This window comes from Microdochium trichocladiopsis (genome assembly GCF_020744255.1).
Source record: "Microdochium trichocladiopsis strain MPI-CAGE-CH-0230 chromosome Unknown B0I36scaffold_7, whole genome shotgun sequence".
In the NCBI taxonomy this organism is placed as follows: domain Eukaryota; kingdom Fungi; phylum Ascomycota; class Sordariomycetes; order Xylariales; family Microdochiaceae; genus Microdochium; species Microdochium trichocladiopsis.
In genome coordinates, this window is record NW_025763550.1 from 2,850,624 (window position 1) to 2,863,572 (window position 12,949).

At 55.8% G+C, this 12,949-nt stretch overlaps 3 protein-coding genes across 3 annotated transcripts; all 3 read right to left on the bottom strand.

The window, feature by feature from the left end:
* Nucleotides 1-2,114: 2,114 nt before the first annotated feature.
* B0I36DRAFT_351495 (uncharacterized protein) lies at nt 2,115-2,962 on the bottom strand (the record flags this gene model as incomplete). Its single annotated transcript, XM_046157016.1, has 2 exons — nt 2,115-2,463; nt 2,694-2,962. 2 exons carry the CDS (start codon nt 2,960-2,962, stop codon nt 2,115-2,117), a joined length of 618 nt encoding a protein of 205 aa, XP_046010856.1.
* A 392-nt stretch (nt 2,963-3,354) lies between these two features.
* On the bottom strand, nt 3,355-3,711 carry B0I36DRAFT_365178 (uncharacterized protein; the record flags this gene model as incomplete). The annotated part of the gene is made up of 2 exons (XM_046159100.1): nt 3,355-3,380; nt 3,438-3,711. 2 exons carry the CDS (start codon nt 3,709-3,711, stop codon nt 3,355-3,357), a joined length of 300 nt encoding a protein of 99 aa, XP_046010857.1.
* Nucleotides 3,712-10,950: 7,239 nt separating this feature from the next.
* On the bottom strand, nt 10,951-12,449 carry B0I36DRAFT_375651 (uncharacterized protein; the record flags this gene model as incomplete). The annotated part of the gene is made up of 3 exons (XM_046160385.1): nt 10,951-11,730; nt 11,795-11,928; nt 11,984-12,449. 3 exons carry the CDS (start codon nt 12,447-12,449, stop codon nt 10,951-10,953), a joined length of 1,380 nt encoding a protein of 459 aa, XP_046010858.1.
* Nucleotides 12,450-12,949: the final 500 nt, after the last annotated feature.

Sequence of the window (12,949 nt, forward strand, 5' to 3'; positions counted from 1 at the left end):
AACAGAAATAGAAATAAAAACCTTGGCATCCATCATTGTTTATGCCCAGAATATCAGCAAGATCACAAGCGCTTTCGAGGAAAGTCTCTGAAGAAAGCATAGAACAGACTAATATCTGCAAGATTTTAGGATAGACCGCTGCTCGTTCCACGTAGGCAGCCCTTTTGCATACCAGACAGCCTAAGCATGCCGCCTCACTCCTCCGCTACCATTTGTATGACATGCATGAAATCTGGTCCTCGTATAAACCAAGCTATGCTGTCGGGCTTTGAAATTCATGCACCGAGAAAGGTTTATAGCTTATATGCTGGCAGGCAAGTCAGCGGACGTCTTGGAAACTTACCGTAGGACTTATCAGCCTGCTCGGGCCGGATTTGCAAGAGCACGACGCCAAGACGGTCACGGACAATGCCCGAAACAACACCGAGAATGTCATGATACATAAATGTCACGATCCTGCCAGGAGAGATAAGAGGTCGACGTACTGCCAGGAGGAAACCAAGACATCATTTGCAACCATACAATCGAACCCCGACCTTGCCATCGCCATGCCCGTTCCCCCATGGTGCTTGCCCGCACGCCTCTCACGATACTGCTGCCCGCCCCCAAGAGAGGAACCCAATCCCTCAAGTCGCTAGCAAAAGTCTGATTTTCAAAAGGGAAACCAAAAACATCATCCATTTGCCTTCCTGATCGAAAAATAAATAGCATGAACGCATGATTCTCCGCCTAATGCTGTCATCTAAAAGACCCCATGTCATTCAGTGCACCTGCAGGCCGTGCGTGCGGCCAGCCCGTTCCGTTTTTCTTTTTTTCCGTTTTTTTTTTTTTTTTTTTTTGGCCAGAGTTGGACTACACACTCCTGTTGGTGATTCATCATGATTACTCAACAGGAGAGGCCGCCCATCCAGGAGCAAACATTCATGGAAACCCCGGGTGGTGGTCGCCGTTCAGTGGCGACGCGGGCGCAAGTGCGAGCAAGATGAGACGCATCTTGCTCACAAGTGACACATCCCTTCGATCCGTCAAGAGGGCAATCTAGCCCCCCGCCCCCCCTGTCGAGAGTGGCTCCCAACTGCGTCGTGTCCTACCACTCAATGCACGACGACCCCTGAGAATGTCATCACCAGCGGGGCACAACTTTTGTCGCAACGTTTACTAAATCTTTCGGCTCCGAAGCCTGAGACCGGGCGACCAGGCTTCTGGTACCTGCATATGCAAAGGAATTCATTCCGGGAAAAGGGGGGCGGCAGGGGAGGGCTCCGAGGGCACGCATCCTTGCGGACGCGCGTGCGGGAACACAGAGACGCTGCGCGAGACAAAAAAGAAAGAAAAGACCGCTCCTCGCCACCGTGAAGCGGTTTGGAACCGCACGGAACCAACTTCTCATCAGGGCAGCTACGTCCAGTAGTTGTCGTCCGATCCGGGTGACCAGGAGTGTTTTGTGGAGGACACGCGTCCCCAGGGCATGCTGCCTTCTTTCACGGCGATGCAGGCAGCCCTCGAAGAATACGGGTGCTGAGACATGCACGGTAGGCACATGGCCAACAGTCTGCTACAAGACACTAATAGGCCCGGCCAGCCGGATTTATGTCTGGGATGTGGCACGCGTGCTCCCCAAGGGAAGGGGGTGTGATGCTAGTTGCTGGCGTTCATCTCAGAACGACTGCTGGCACTTGCTTTTCTTTCGGCGATTCCGCACGTGCGATTTCTACTTTCAGCTTCGAGATCTGAGACATTCCAAGCTCACCCGTCTGGCTCGTCCAGACCCTCTTCCCCCACGAGCACGGGTACGGACCTGCGATCTACCAATCGCCATGTAGCCGACGATCGCCTCGATTTGTTACGACATAACCAGCCGCCAGTAACGAGTGCTTTGCCGGAAGCTAGCCAGATATGGAACCATCGGCTCTGACAAGAAACCAGATGTCAAATAAGGCTTTGGAGTGCAGGTTTGGCGATTGGCCTCGGCGGAATCACGTCAACCAGGAGGTGTCCTTGGCAGTGAATCAAAGTCATCCTGCGGCGCCAGCATGGGAGTCATGTATGGGCATACTTTGCCCATTATTGCCCAGCGCCTGCTGTGTGATGTCGCGCAACTCGGTGATTCGAGCTCACTTCGGCGTGAGCTGAACAAAGTCGCAACTTCGTGACAATTTTGCTCGGCGAGGCGGCGTGGGCCATGTTGTCAGGTTCGTGCAAATGCCTGCACCAGCCATGGCAGACTTGGGCTCCAACGAGCCAGCTTGGTTGACACGGAAATCAACTTTCAATGTTACGAGACTGGAGCGCTTGGACGCGCCAAATGAATCCTTAGTGGCAAAAAATGGTGATTGGCATGTCGATCTCCTAGCCTGTGGAAGCCACTCGTCCCAAGTCCACTGCCTTCTGCCGCCAAAGCATATTCCATGGCCGTTGCAGGCCTTCCGTTGGCTTCCAATCGAGTGGGTGACCATGAAACGGCTATGCCGTCATGGATCACTCGCCTGTGACAAGCCCCGGTTGTGCGTCAACTCAAAGTAGGTGGTAGTGTCTGCAGCTCGAGGTTGGTCCTTATTGAAGGCATCGTTCAGGGATTGGGGCCACGCGGTCGTCGGCCTTCCCGTAGGTCGTCAAATAGCGCAAGGAGAGCATCAACCTTAGGCCAACCCTGGTGAACAAAGCGGCCCTGGAAAATCAGTGTCGGAACTGACGCAGGCTTTTCCGCATTTGGTCGTGCTTGCTGGAGACGTGTTCGTGCCTCAATGGAAAGAACCTCGACCAAGCGTGCCCACTCTTCGCTGCCGAGACATGCTCGGATCTCAGCCTCGGAGAACCCGAGGACACGAACTGCAATGTCCACAAGTGTGGACTGGTTGGAGATGTCCAGATTGTGCTCGAAATAGCCGCGACAGAAAGCTAGGGCAAGCGACAGCTGGAGGTTGGGCCCTCGAGATTGGGGCAGCATCGCTGGGGCCGGCATGACGAACGGAGACGATGAGACAAGCGTCTGAAATTCATTGTCCTTGTCAGACGGCGTCTGATTTCCGTGAAGCGCAGCCCTTGGAATCGTGGGTGATGGGGCTGGAGATGCTTCTGCTGCAAGCTTGGCGGCACTCGACCCCTTGGCTCGGGCTAGAACTTCTTTGTCGAGTCTGAGCGTGTGTTCGTTTGGACGTGACTGGTGTTTCGTGAGTCCAATGCTGGGAACATAGGACGGGGATGCTTCAAGTGCCAGGCGGAGTAGCATGTGTGACCCACGGCTGGATCCAGCACCATGAGGCCACCAGAATGGATGCCCAACTACATTGCCAAGTTAGCCTTGTTCCGTCTCCAAGATGCTTGCTTCCGTGCATTGGCTCATCTCTACTGCGCTCAAAAATACATGCCTTTGTCGTACACTACGCAGTGACAGTCGTTAGCAGTGAACTGGTTTGCAAGGGCAGGAATGAACTCACCAGGCTTGTAAAGCGACGGTTCCAGTATCAATGGGGTGAAAACAACCTCGAAGTCAACATCGGGATACCGGCTCCCGTATATGGTGATCGCATTCTCGAGATGGCGCAGCCCGACGTAGCAATGCGGGCAGATCGTGTCGAAGATGTACTCGATTGTCAAATACGTTATTGGAGTTGAAGATGCGCTCGCGCTTGGTAGGGGAGTTGCGGCAGAGCCTGGACTGGAGAATGGCGACTCGTCAATAGGATGCAGCAAGTCGCGAAGGCTGGACATCGTGCCTGAAACTTCGAGGGTCTGGGCCGGCTGACTAGGCAGCACGGCCAGGCGATCCAGCAGGCTCCGGCGCACGCCTTGGAACGGCTTGCTGAGAGGTGATAGACAGCCAGTCGAGGTGCCACAAAGGACCAAACAACTGTCCTGACGAGACTAGAACTCGAATGATTCGCTTCCAGGGGTTGTCTGCACGACGTATCAATGCTGATCGAAGCCGCGGGACTCTCCGCCTGTGCTGCTGTGCCCACCTGCAAGGGCGGATCTGGAACCTTCTATGCCACCAGTCCTTGGACACAACCACGGGACGGCGAAGCGTGATTGCGTACGGCGGATGTACGATGTACGTCTGCAAGTTCGGAAAGAGTTGAACCGATGTTGTTGGCGAGGAAAGGCAACGAGTGGCTGACTTGAATCGACTGTCTGTGATAGTCAGAGGAGAATGAACATTCCAGTCGACAGGCTAATGTCAAAGTTGGCGTCCCATCCCCGGGAGGAATATCATGAGCTCATAGACGTGTCCGCAGGGAGCCTTCGACTTGCTGCCGCTCAGATCCAACCAGCTGACTTCATTTCACAGGCATGAATAGCCTAGGACCGTGGGGTGGGCAGAATCCGTGCACAGGTCTCGCGCGTCAGTCGTAGATCAATGGCGTAAGACGAATGCAAAAGCAAGTACTTCGCTAATAAATCGAGCGGATTAGGTGGGATCGTATGTGAACGGCTGACGATGCTAAGCACCCCTGATCAAGACAAGGTATCGGATCAGGGGAGGGCTGCAGCATCATAGAGGCCCAAAGAAGGAAGAGGGGTTCAGGCTCATTGTTGGCTTGTTCCGGGCCATTGTGATTTTCGAGGAGGGAAACCCCTAGGAGGGAGACCCCTGGGTGGAGAGCTTGACTTGACACCGCTCATGCCGGCCCAACGAGTTGGTTCAGCCTACCAGCAGGCGCGGGAGTAGATCTGTTGCCCGCCATCATGCAAGGATTCCTTGACGAACTGCTCGGAAAGCGCCATGGCGGGTGGACTTGCCGTGGGAAGGGCCGGACAAGGGGCCTCTCGAGGGTTCCTGATCGCCCCATCTCTGCAGCTCATCCGCAAGGTTTGCCATGCGCCTAACGTACATGTCCAATAGAGACGCCCCGGAATTCCAGCCGAGCCATTGGTCCGCTGTGGACACTAGTCAGACATGTCAGCTCCAGACTGCTTGTACAGCGGCCCAGGAGTCCAAGACACACAGGCACATTGTGGCGGCGGAGCTGCCGAGCGTCCAGCCCAGAAAGCAGGTCGACTTGTTTAAGCTCATCGTGACCACCTAGCCTCTGGTGGCAGGTCTTGCATAACTTATTGCTGCGCACGTCCACGGCCCGCCATGCGTGACAGACGGCCATGGAGCGGAGCCCGAATTGGTTGTGCTCTCATGCCTTGGTGATACCTTGTTCTGCCGTGGCGGCAGCGACTCGTCATGGTGGCCGATTACGAACAAAATATGAAAGAAAATAAAAGATCCCCGCTGTGCCCATATGGCAAAGTGAGCTCTAGCCCCTGGAGGCACATGGCACAAGCTTTGCGGCACCGAAGCCTCTGCTAGGGTCGCTTGTCTCATGCAGGAGAAGCGACCTTACAAGCTGGCTTTTGACGCTCTACTGAGGCGAGCGCTTCAGCCGCAGAGTGGTAGGCCAATGCACTGGCGATATTCTGATTAGATGATGTTGCCCGGGGCAGATCTCGGCCGATGCAGCCACATGATCGGACTCATGGTCGACCATTGGGACGGGAGCCCTCAGGATGCCGATGGGGGAAGATGGCCAGACTCTGACTGACGATGGAAGGCTAGTCTGACCGAGGGAATAAGCGGCGAGGCGGTTGCCAATGAGGGCCATGTTTTTGCCAGGGGATCGAGTCCCGGCAGAGCCCGCGGGCCTGGGCCGGCCGGTGGTGCCTGGCGCGCTGTGTGTTCCATGGCCTGTCAGGTCAAAGTGCCAACCAGGTGCATCATCTTGCGTGGTTGGGGTGCTTCTCTGGCTACCTCGATCGACCCACTCGCCGGGCCTGGCCACGCGGCGGGCGGGCTCGTGGAGAGTAATCATGGAAGCGTGCAAGGGGCTTGCTGTGCGTCGCAACCTGATCTAGACCCCGTGGCGTTCGTGGCTGGGACAGGGCACCAGGGCGAGCCACGAGCACGATTGATGCCGGGCGGTGCGGGCGGAGGCTGGGGAGGACCGTAAACTGTCCCGTCGCCCTGTATGCTTTCCTTCTCGCCAGGAGAATCGATGTTTGAGAAGAGATCAAGTCGACGAGGATCAACAAACGGTGCGCTGCCTGGCTGGCCTCTGAAAACGGCGGGTCACGATGTGCGAAAGCGGCAGGTGCAGGCTGCAGGTTCGCCAGAGTTTTGCAACATGCAAGGTTGGAGACCCTCGAGGGTTGCTCAGGTGGCTTGGGAGGGTTCCGCCAGCGCGCGCCCTCCTCCATCCTGGCCTCCTCCACCACTCATCCCTCGATTCCGCCAGTCCGCTCTGCCCTCCGCCATCGACACCATTTGCGCTCACTTTCCGTCCGCTGCCGATGCACACGCACTGGACCTCGAGAGCCGCAAGGGCAGGCACGTCAAGTCTTGCCAGCTTGCGTGCCTTGCGGGTTGACTGACAGTTGAATCTGTCCGAAGAGACCCCTCCGAACCCTTGGACTCCAGGGTTCCAATAACAGGCCTCGTCCCTCACCGACCCGTGCCGACCCCGGTGGCCCAGAGACTTCCAATGCCCGCCAGCTCCGCAGCGGGCGTCTCCGCCAGCCCGCTCCCTCCCATCTTTCTCCAGGTGGGCCTGGAGCCCTAGAAATGCTTCGCAACTCGAGGCTGCCGGCCACCAAGACATTTGCGACTATTGAATCCCGACGGCACATTGCAGCGCTCGGCTCCGGTGGTCTGGATACGACCCCGGCTCGCTGTCGCAAAAGTTCGCGCCCTCCGCCTCGGCTTGCCTGTCCTCCCACGATCCTTTTTCGTGCTTCCGTAGCTGGCCACGAACCAGCGGCCGCCCGTGCGCTAGGCTTCCCGCGTCTCCAGCGCTGTTGACGAAACCGGGCAGCGCAGATCAGGGCACATAAGACATGTCAGGTTTCGTGTACAGCGCTGGCACCAGACTGGAAGGCAATCATGTTCACCGTAAGTCACACAACAGCGTGCTTGAGCAAGCTCGAGCACGTGCCGTGGGGCAACCGTCACATCCTGCGCCTGCCCGCCCACGTTGCGCTGCTACCCGTTGGATGGCATGGGTGTGGCCTGAACTCAAAAGTCGTCATGACACGGCTCATGTTCCCAGATCATTTCCCGGCAGACCCTACGCCTTTCCAGTGTCCTGCCTGGTCGGTGTGAGAGCAGCACGGTCCGGAGTTGCGCCCCCGAGTCGCATGCTGGCGCAGGCTAGCGATGGCCAGAGCCTGACTCACGGCATTACCGCGTGCAAAACATACGATTTCCCTTGTGAGCACCCTTCCCAGCCGGATCAAAGGGCCCGTAGCGCCGGCCACGCCCGACCAGGCATGTAAAGTCCTGGCTGCTGGCTCCACATTCTTCCAGAAGGCTGGCTAGAATCCCCTCCCGCAGCGCACTAGCATCAGCTAGCCTCCGTGCCTGGTCTCACGGCTGAGAGCTGGCGCCATGCCATGCCATGCCGTCGCCAATCAATGTCCGACGACCATTGTCCAGTCTCTGTGGCTGCTTTGTGAGTAATCGTCGATGCCACTTCGGCATTGCAAGCATTCTGATGACACCGGCGTGGCCTCATGCCGAGCTGACTCTGCTGTGCTCTCATCTCTCGACATCAGCCATCAACTGTCAATAATGGCGCGCTTATGCAGAGCCAAGCAGATTCCCTACTCGGCACGACTTTACGGCTCATCTGTTGCACGGCCAGCGCATCTGTGGGCTCCACAACCACAGATAATGCCTCAACGAGCACAGGATGTTGGCTACCTAGCTATGATTTCACTGACGCTTGTGATTCTGGTCGACTTCTGTATTTGATTTGATCTTATCCACACGCATTCTGCAAGCGCTTGGAAGTGGTTAATCATCCGGCCACACAGGCACGAGGTCATGAGCCAAGGAGCAAGTAATGATGGTCCAGACAAACTCAGTGATGATGCGACGCGGAAGCGTGACCAAGACAGATGTTGAAATTGTCACATGTACAATGCTTGGCCCTCGACCGTAACCTTTCTCGCCGCACCCATTTTCATCTTCCCCTCTGCCTGGTCAGCTGGCTTGCAGAGCGAATGCTGTCGGTTCCTTTGACCCTTGCTCCTACTCCCAATACATGCATACATACAATCGCGCAAACTCACTGAACTTGAATCGAATGCACCACTGTCACCATCCAAATTCTCCCTGTCTTCGAGCCTTTCAAGCCTTCCTGACAGCGTCACAAGCCACAATCCCACCGTGTGGCGTCCACGATCGAGAACTCAAGATGCCCATGGCCAAACGATTGCCCAACAGACTTCTGCACTTCCTATGTACCGGTCGAGTCGGGATCAATTGGGCCACTCCCTGCTACCTCCATTCGGTTGTAATTGGTCTATCTCTCTGCTTGCTTCGTTGCGAACTTGCTTGTTTGACGTGCCGACCCACCGATGCTTAGAGCCTCGACGTCTGCAGACTTACCAGTACGAACAATAGGTAACGTATACAATATGCCGTACCGCAACACGCACAGAGGGACGGTAGATTTCGTCCATGAGCTTCAATTGCCCACCGCGCCGCTGGCCGGCAACTCCGCTCTGGTCCTGGATCGCACGGACTAATCCACCCCATAGACTTCACACCGCACACTGATGCGGTCTCTCTATATGGGGATGCTTACGAGCTCGGCACTCCCACGTACGACCACAGGATCGAGAAAGCTGAGGGTCCCGTCCGCTCCCCTTTCCATAAGCTCGATACCGCCGGATCAGTAGTTAGGTCGGTGACGACTAGCGAATCCCCGGTGTTGTACGTTTTTTGGGATGTTGTGTTTTCTTTTTGGCGGTTGCAAAGGGTGGAAGTAACTGTCTTTGTCCGCGCTAACCACCAATGTACATGTTGCTCGTGGCATGTTTCGGCTCATTCACGACCGTCGAATCGTTTGCCACCATCTCAGTACAGCCCCCCCCCCCCGGTTTGTTGTCTATACACGTATTCTGTATGCCTCTGATCGGTGCTTTCTGTTCCCCGAGGAGAAAGCTCCCAAGTCCCAGGGCCAGACCTTGTGTGTATGTGCAAAGCCGAGCATGGCGTGCAAGGTAGTGGGAGCGACCGTTCGGGATATGGCTAATCATTTCAAAAGAGATGAGCAGCGCTTGTGCAGAACATCAGCGCCTGCGGCGACCGACCTGCGGTCTTTGTATCCTGGCGTCTTATGCCACAAGTTGCTCCAGTTCGTCCTTGCCGCTGCCCGGCTCATCATGCGATGCAGTGGGGGAAGGCTCGTGCATCATCTCGATGCCACCCTCAGGTGTTATTGCCAAAGCTGGTTGGAATACCTTCGATAACCTTCTCGGTACCTGACATATCCTCCTTGACTCATCAGATGTGCGAAGACAGGACCGCTCAGTGGGATAGATGGGCGTATGAAATATCCATCAAGCCTCCTCGGCCAGTCAAAATCGTGACTTCAAGGAAACCCTCGCTCTCCGTTGTGGCCAACGTTCATGACCTGCGGTTGGACGTTTATATCCCAGTCCGGGTTCAATATCTTGCCTCTCTTCGACCAGCATCATCCAGCGGGCAGCGCAGAGAACAGAGGTTGCAGAGATTCATCCACTTTACTCAGACTGGTCAGCCACATTTCGTACAACCATGAGCCTACCGCTCATTGGCAAAAAGACAACGTCCTGCGAACCGCCTTCGCTCTCCTCCTCCTCCTTCTGGCAAGGTCTGCTACTTGCTCTCTATCTCTCTCTCTCTCTCTATATATATATATATGTGTGTGTGTGTGTGTGTGAGAATGTGTGTGTATTTGTACGTGTCTTCTACTTCCCTCTCGCTGTCTTCTTTTTCTCCCTCTCCCTCTCCCTCCAAGCCGGGTTCTCCAACCCGGCCGCCCCTTCAACTACAGCCTACACAGGTGCGCGTCTTGATCTTGATGTCAGTTGACTCCTCTCGTCATATCGTCATGCACAAGCACAAGAATATCCGAACAAGAGGAGAGAGGCCCCAGTTCCTGGGTAAGGTGAGAGCGAGAGAGACAGGCACCCTTTGACAAGATCGCTCATGGCGAAACACATCACATCACATATATGTCCTTGTGTGTCTTCTTCGTGGGTGGGGGGTGCAACGGCAAGCCTCTTTCGCAAACACCGGTGGGGGTGCGTCATCGTCATTTCCCTCCATGGTTGGAGGACTGCTTCGCCCGTCACAGAAGAGAACACAGCATCGATCATTATTCACGTTAGGCTTTCAAGGCATGTTGTCTTACAAGAATCATAACTGCAGTTTGGGTATTTTCTACAAAAAGAAAGGGAAAGTCCGATGGCCGCCCCAGATGCATCGTCCAAAGACTCTGAAGTGCAAATGCGGGTGGAGTGTCTGTCTCCAAGTCCTACATGCCGCAGATCCCGGATGTCAGCAAGTTTGACCCTCTCTGGTGCATCAACAAAGGACGTAAGCCTGTTCTACACCGTGTCTGCGGTCGCCATTGCCTCGCCCTCGTGGGCCACCTGATGTCTATAATGTCGAGAGTCTCCCGTGTTCCGCCGCGCGCCGGCGGGTTTTAATTGTATGGTGCATGCCAGCGATCCGGACCCAGTCTATGCCATGAAATATGTGAAATTGAAAACATCGCCAGAAAACAAGACGCAAGGAAATGATCAGATGAGCCGCAAGTGCGTCGACGAAGCACACGTTGTGGCTTGTGACAGTCTCCAGTGCAGGACCCACAAGGATGATGGCAGATATTAAAATCATATGCGTTGTAGCGGCGCACCCCGACCGAGCTTTGCCATGAACCAATCCTGGGGTGCCAGACGGCCGGCAGGAGTTGCCACGGGAGAACGTTGGATGCCAGATCCCGCCCACATATGTCATGTACAAGGGGCACGCTCTGCTTCGTCGGGGTATTTTGGCGAAATGAATAATTGAGGTGGAATGAGTGGAAGTGAGTTGAGGGTTATGTGACGTCAGCCGCCGCCGTTGCTCTCGCTGGTAGTGCTGTAGTACCGGCGGAACTCGAACGCACCCACTGGCCAGGCCGCCAAACTCGATCACTGTGCCCGGGCCCAGAGCTCATTAGGCCTGGGCTTTACGTCAAAGCCGTTATGGCCGGGCTCGGTGCTTCCTGGTCGTCGCATCTGGTTCGGGTTGAAATACATCTGGCCCATGTTATTCGCGGCAGCAAACTGCTGATCGGGCTCCGGATACAGATAGCCGGCAGCACCACTGCTGTGCGTCGGCGAAGGCATGTGAGCCGGAGACTGCCAGCCGACACTGCCCATATGAGGGCTTCCGTTCACGCTGCCATTCTGGGAGTGGTGTGACTGGGACTCGACACTCGGCTCCAAGGGTGGAGGAGGGGCATAACTCGTAGGATGCGACGTCGGCCGCATAGGGACGTACGACGGCGCAGAGGTAGGGCTTTGGCCGGGGTGCAGATCAGTCCGGATATGCACGGGAAGGGACCCGGTGTTCATGTATGAATAGTCTGCTTGTCGCATCAAGTTGGCCGAGTTCATGTCGGCATTCGACGGCGACATGGACATGGTCCGGTGACCAGGAGAGGGGGTGTTCATTGGTGATCCGTGACTTGAGCCAGAATCACCGTCACTTCGAGGAATTCGAGAAGCATTCTTGGTAGCTTGCGCAGCCAAGGCTGCAGCCGTCGCAGCGGCAGCCTCCTCAACCGTCCCAGTGTGGTGGTTTTGATGTCTGGTCAGCGTTGTCCGCCGAGTGAAAGTCTTCTGGCAATCCGCATAAGGGCAACGGTACGGCCGCTTGCCGGTATGAATACGTCTGTGTCTCGCTAGGGAGCTCGAATCACTGAATGGCTATAGGTGAACGAGTCAGTGGTGCATCTCGGTTGGGATCCAAATACTGGGATACGCTACGTACCTTGCCACAACGCTCGCACATGTGCGGCTTCTCTCCAGTGTGGACACGTTGGTGTACTGTGAGAGCAGAGCGTTGGATGAATTTTTTGCCACAAGTGTCACACTCGTGTGGGCGGTGCCCGCTGTGAATGCGCTCTGTCCAGCACGTTAGCGAGGGTCACAGAACATGTGGCAGGACTGGTAGACATACCGTGCCGCGCAAGGTCACTTCGGCGCGCGAAACTCTTTGGGCATGTGCTGCAGGGATACGTCTTTGGTGGCGCTGTTGAACTTTCAGGGCTCTTGTAAGGCATCTGCATCGTATGACCCCCCATTGATTGCAAATGAGGTACCATCATGGCACTGGTACCCATTCCACCATCACCAAGGGTCATAGACTGGTGCATGGAAGTAGGCGATCCGTACGATCTCGGATTGCCCATCCCACTCAGCGCATCCAAACCACTGGGCATGCGGTGTCCCACGGAATGGTACGAGTGCTCAGAACCGTGTGGAGAGTCTGCACGATCCAAACCGTTACCAGTAAGCTGATGGTGCGCCAAGAGGAGATGGTCGGGCGTTCCATGGTGCGAGTGATGTCCATGTGAAGCAACTGCTGCTGCTGCGGCGGCGGCTGCAGCAGCGGCAGCAGCGGCGGCGTTCTCGTTGTCCACCATTCTGGTAATGTTCATTATCTCAGGCGAAAGTGCTATTGGCATTGAGAGTTGGTGATGCCTTGAGCTCAGAGGTGTCGGCCGTTTGGCTATTTCTAACCAAAGGCATGCAGATTATGATGAGAGCGTTGGACCGAGCAGAGCAGGTTCTGTGGTTATTGTCGTGTGGGGTGTGTTGAGGATTCCGTACCGTACGGTGAAAGACTTTGGAGCGCGAAGTCGCGGTGTATGGTGCGCCAAAGCGGTGTCGGCGTTGTAAGGATCAGTAGAAGGCGCGAAGCAGACAGTTCTAAACAAAATCAAAAGCACGTTAGTCTCGTCCGTGGACAAACACGCTGTGCTTCTTGTGTGCATCAGGTTAAGCTCCATCTCTGCCACGCGTTTGATGCATCTTGTCGTTGCCTCGCCACAGGCTTGTCTCGGGTGGGCTGTCGAGGTTTGTCGTGTGGACCGCAGATTTCAAGCCATCAAGTTCTTTCAAATGTGCTTTGCGGGATGCCCCA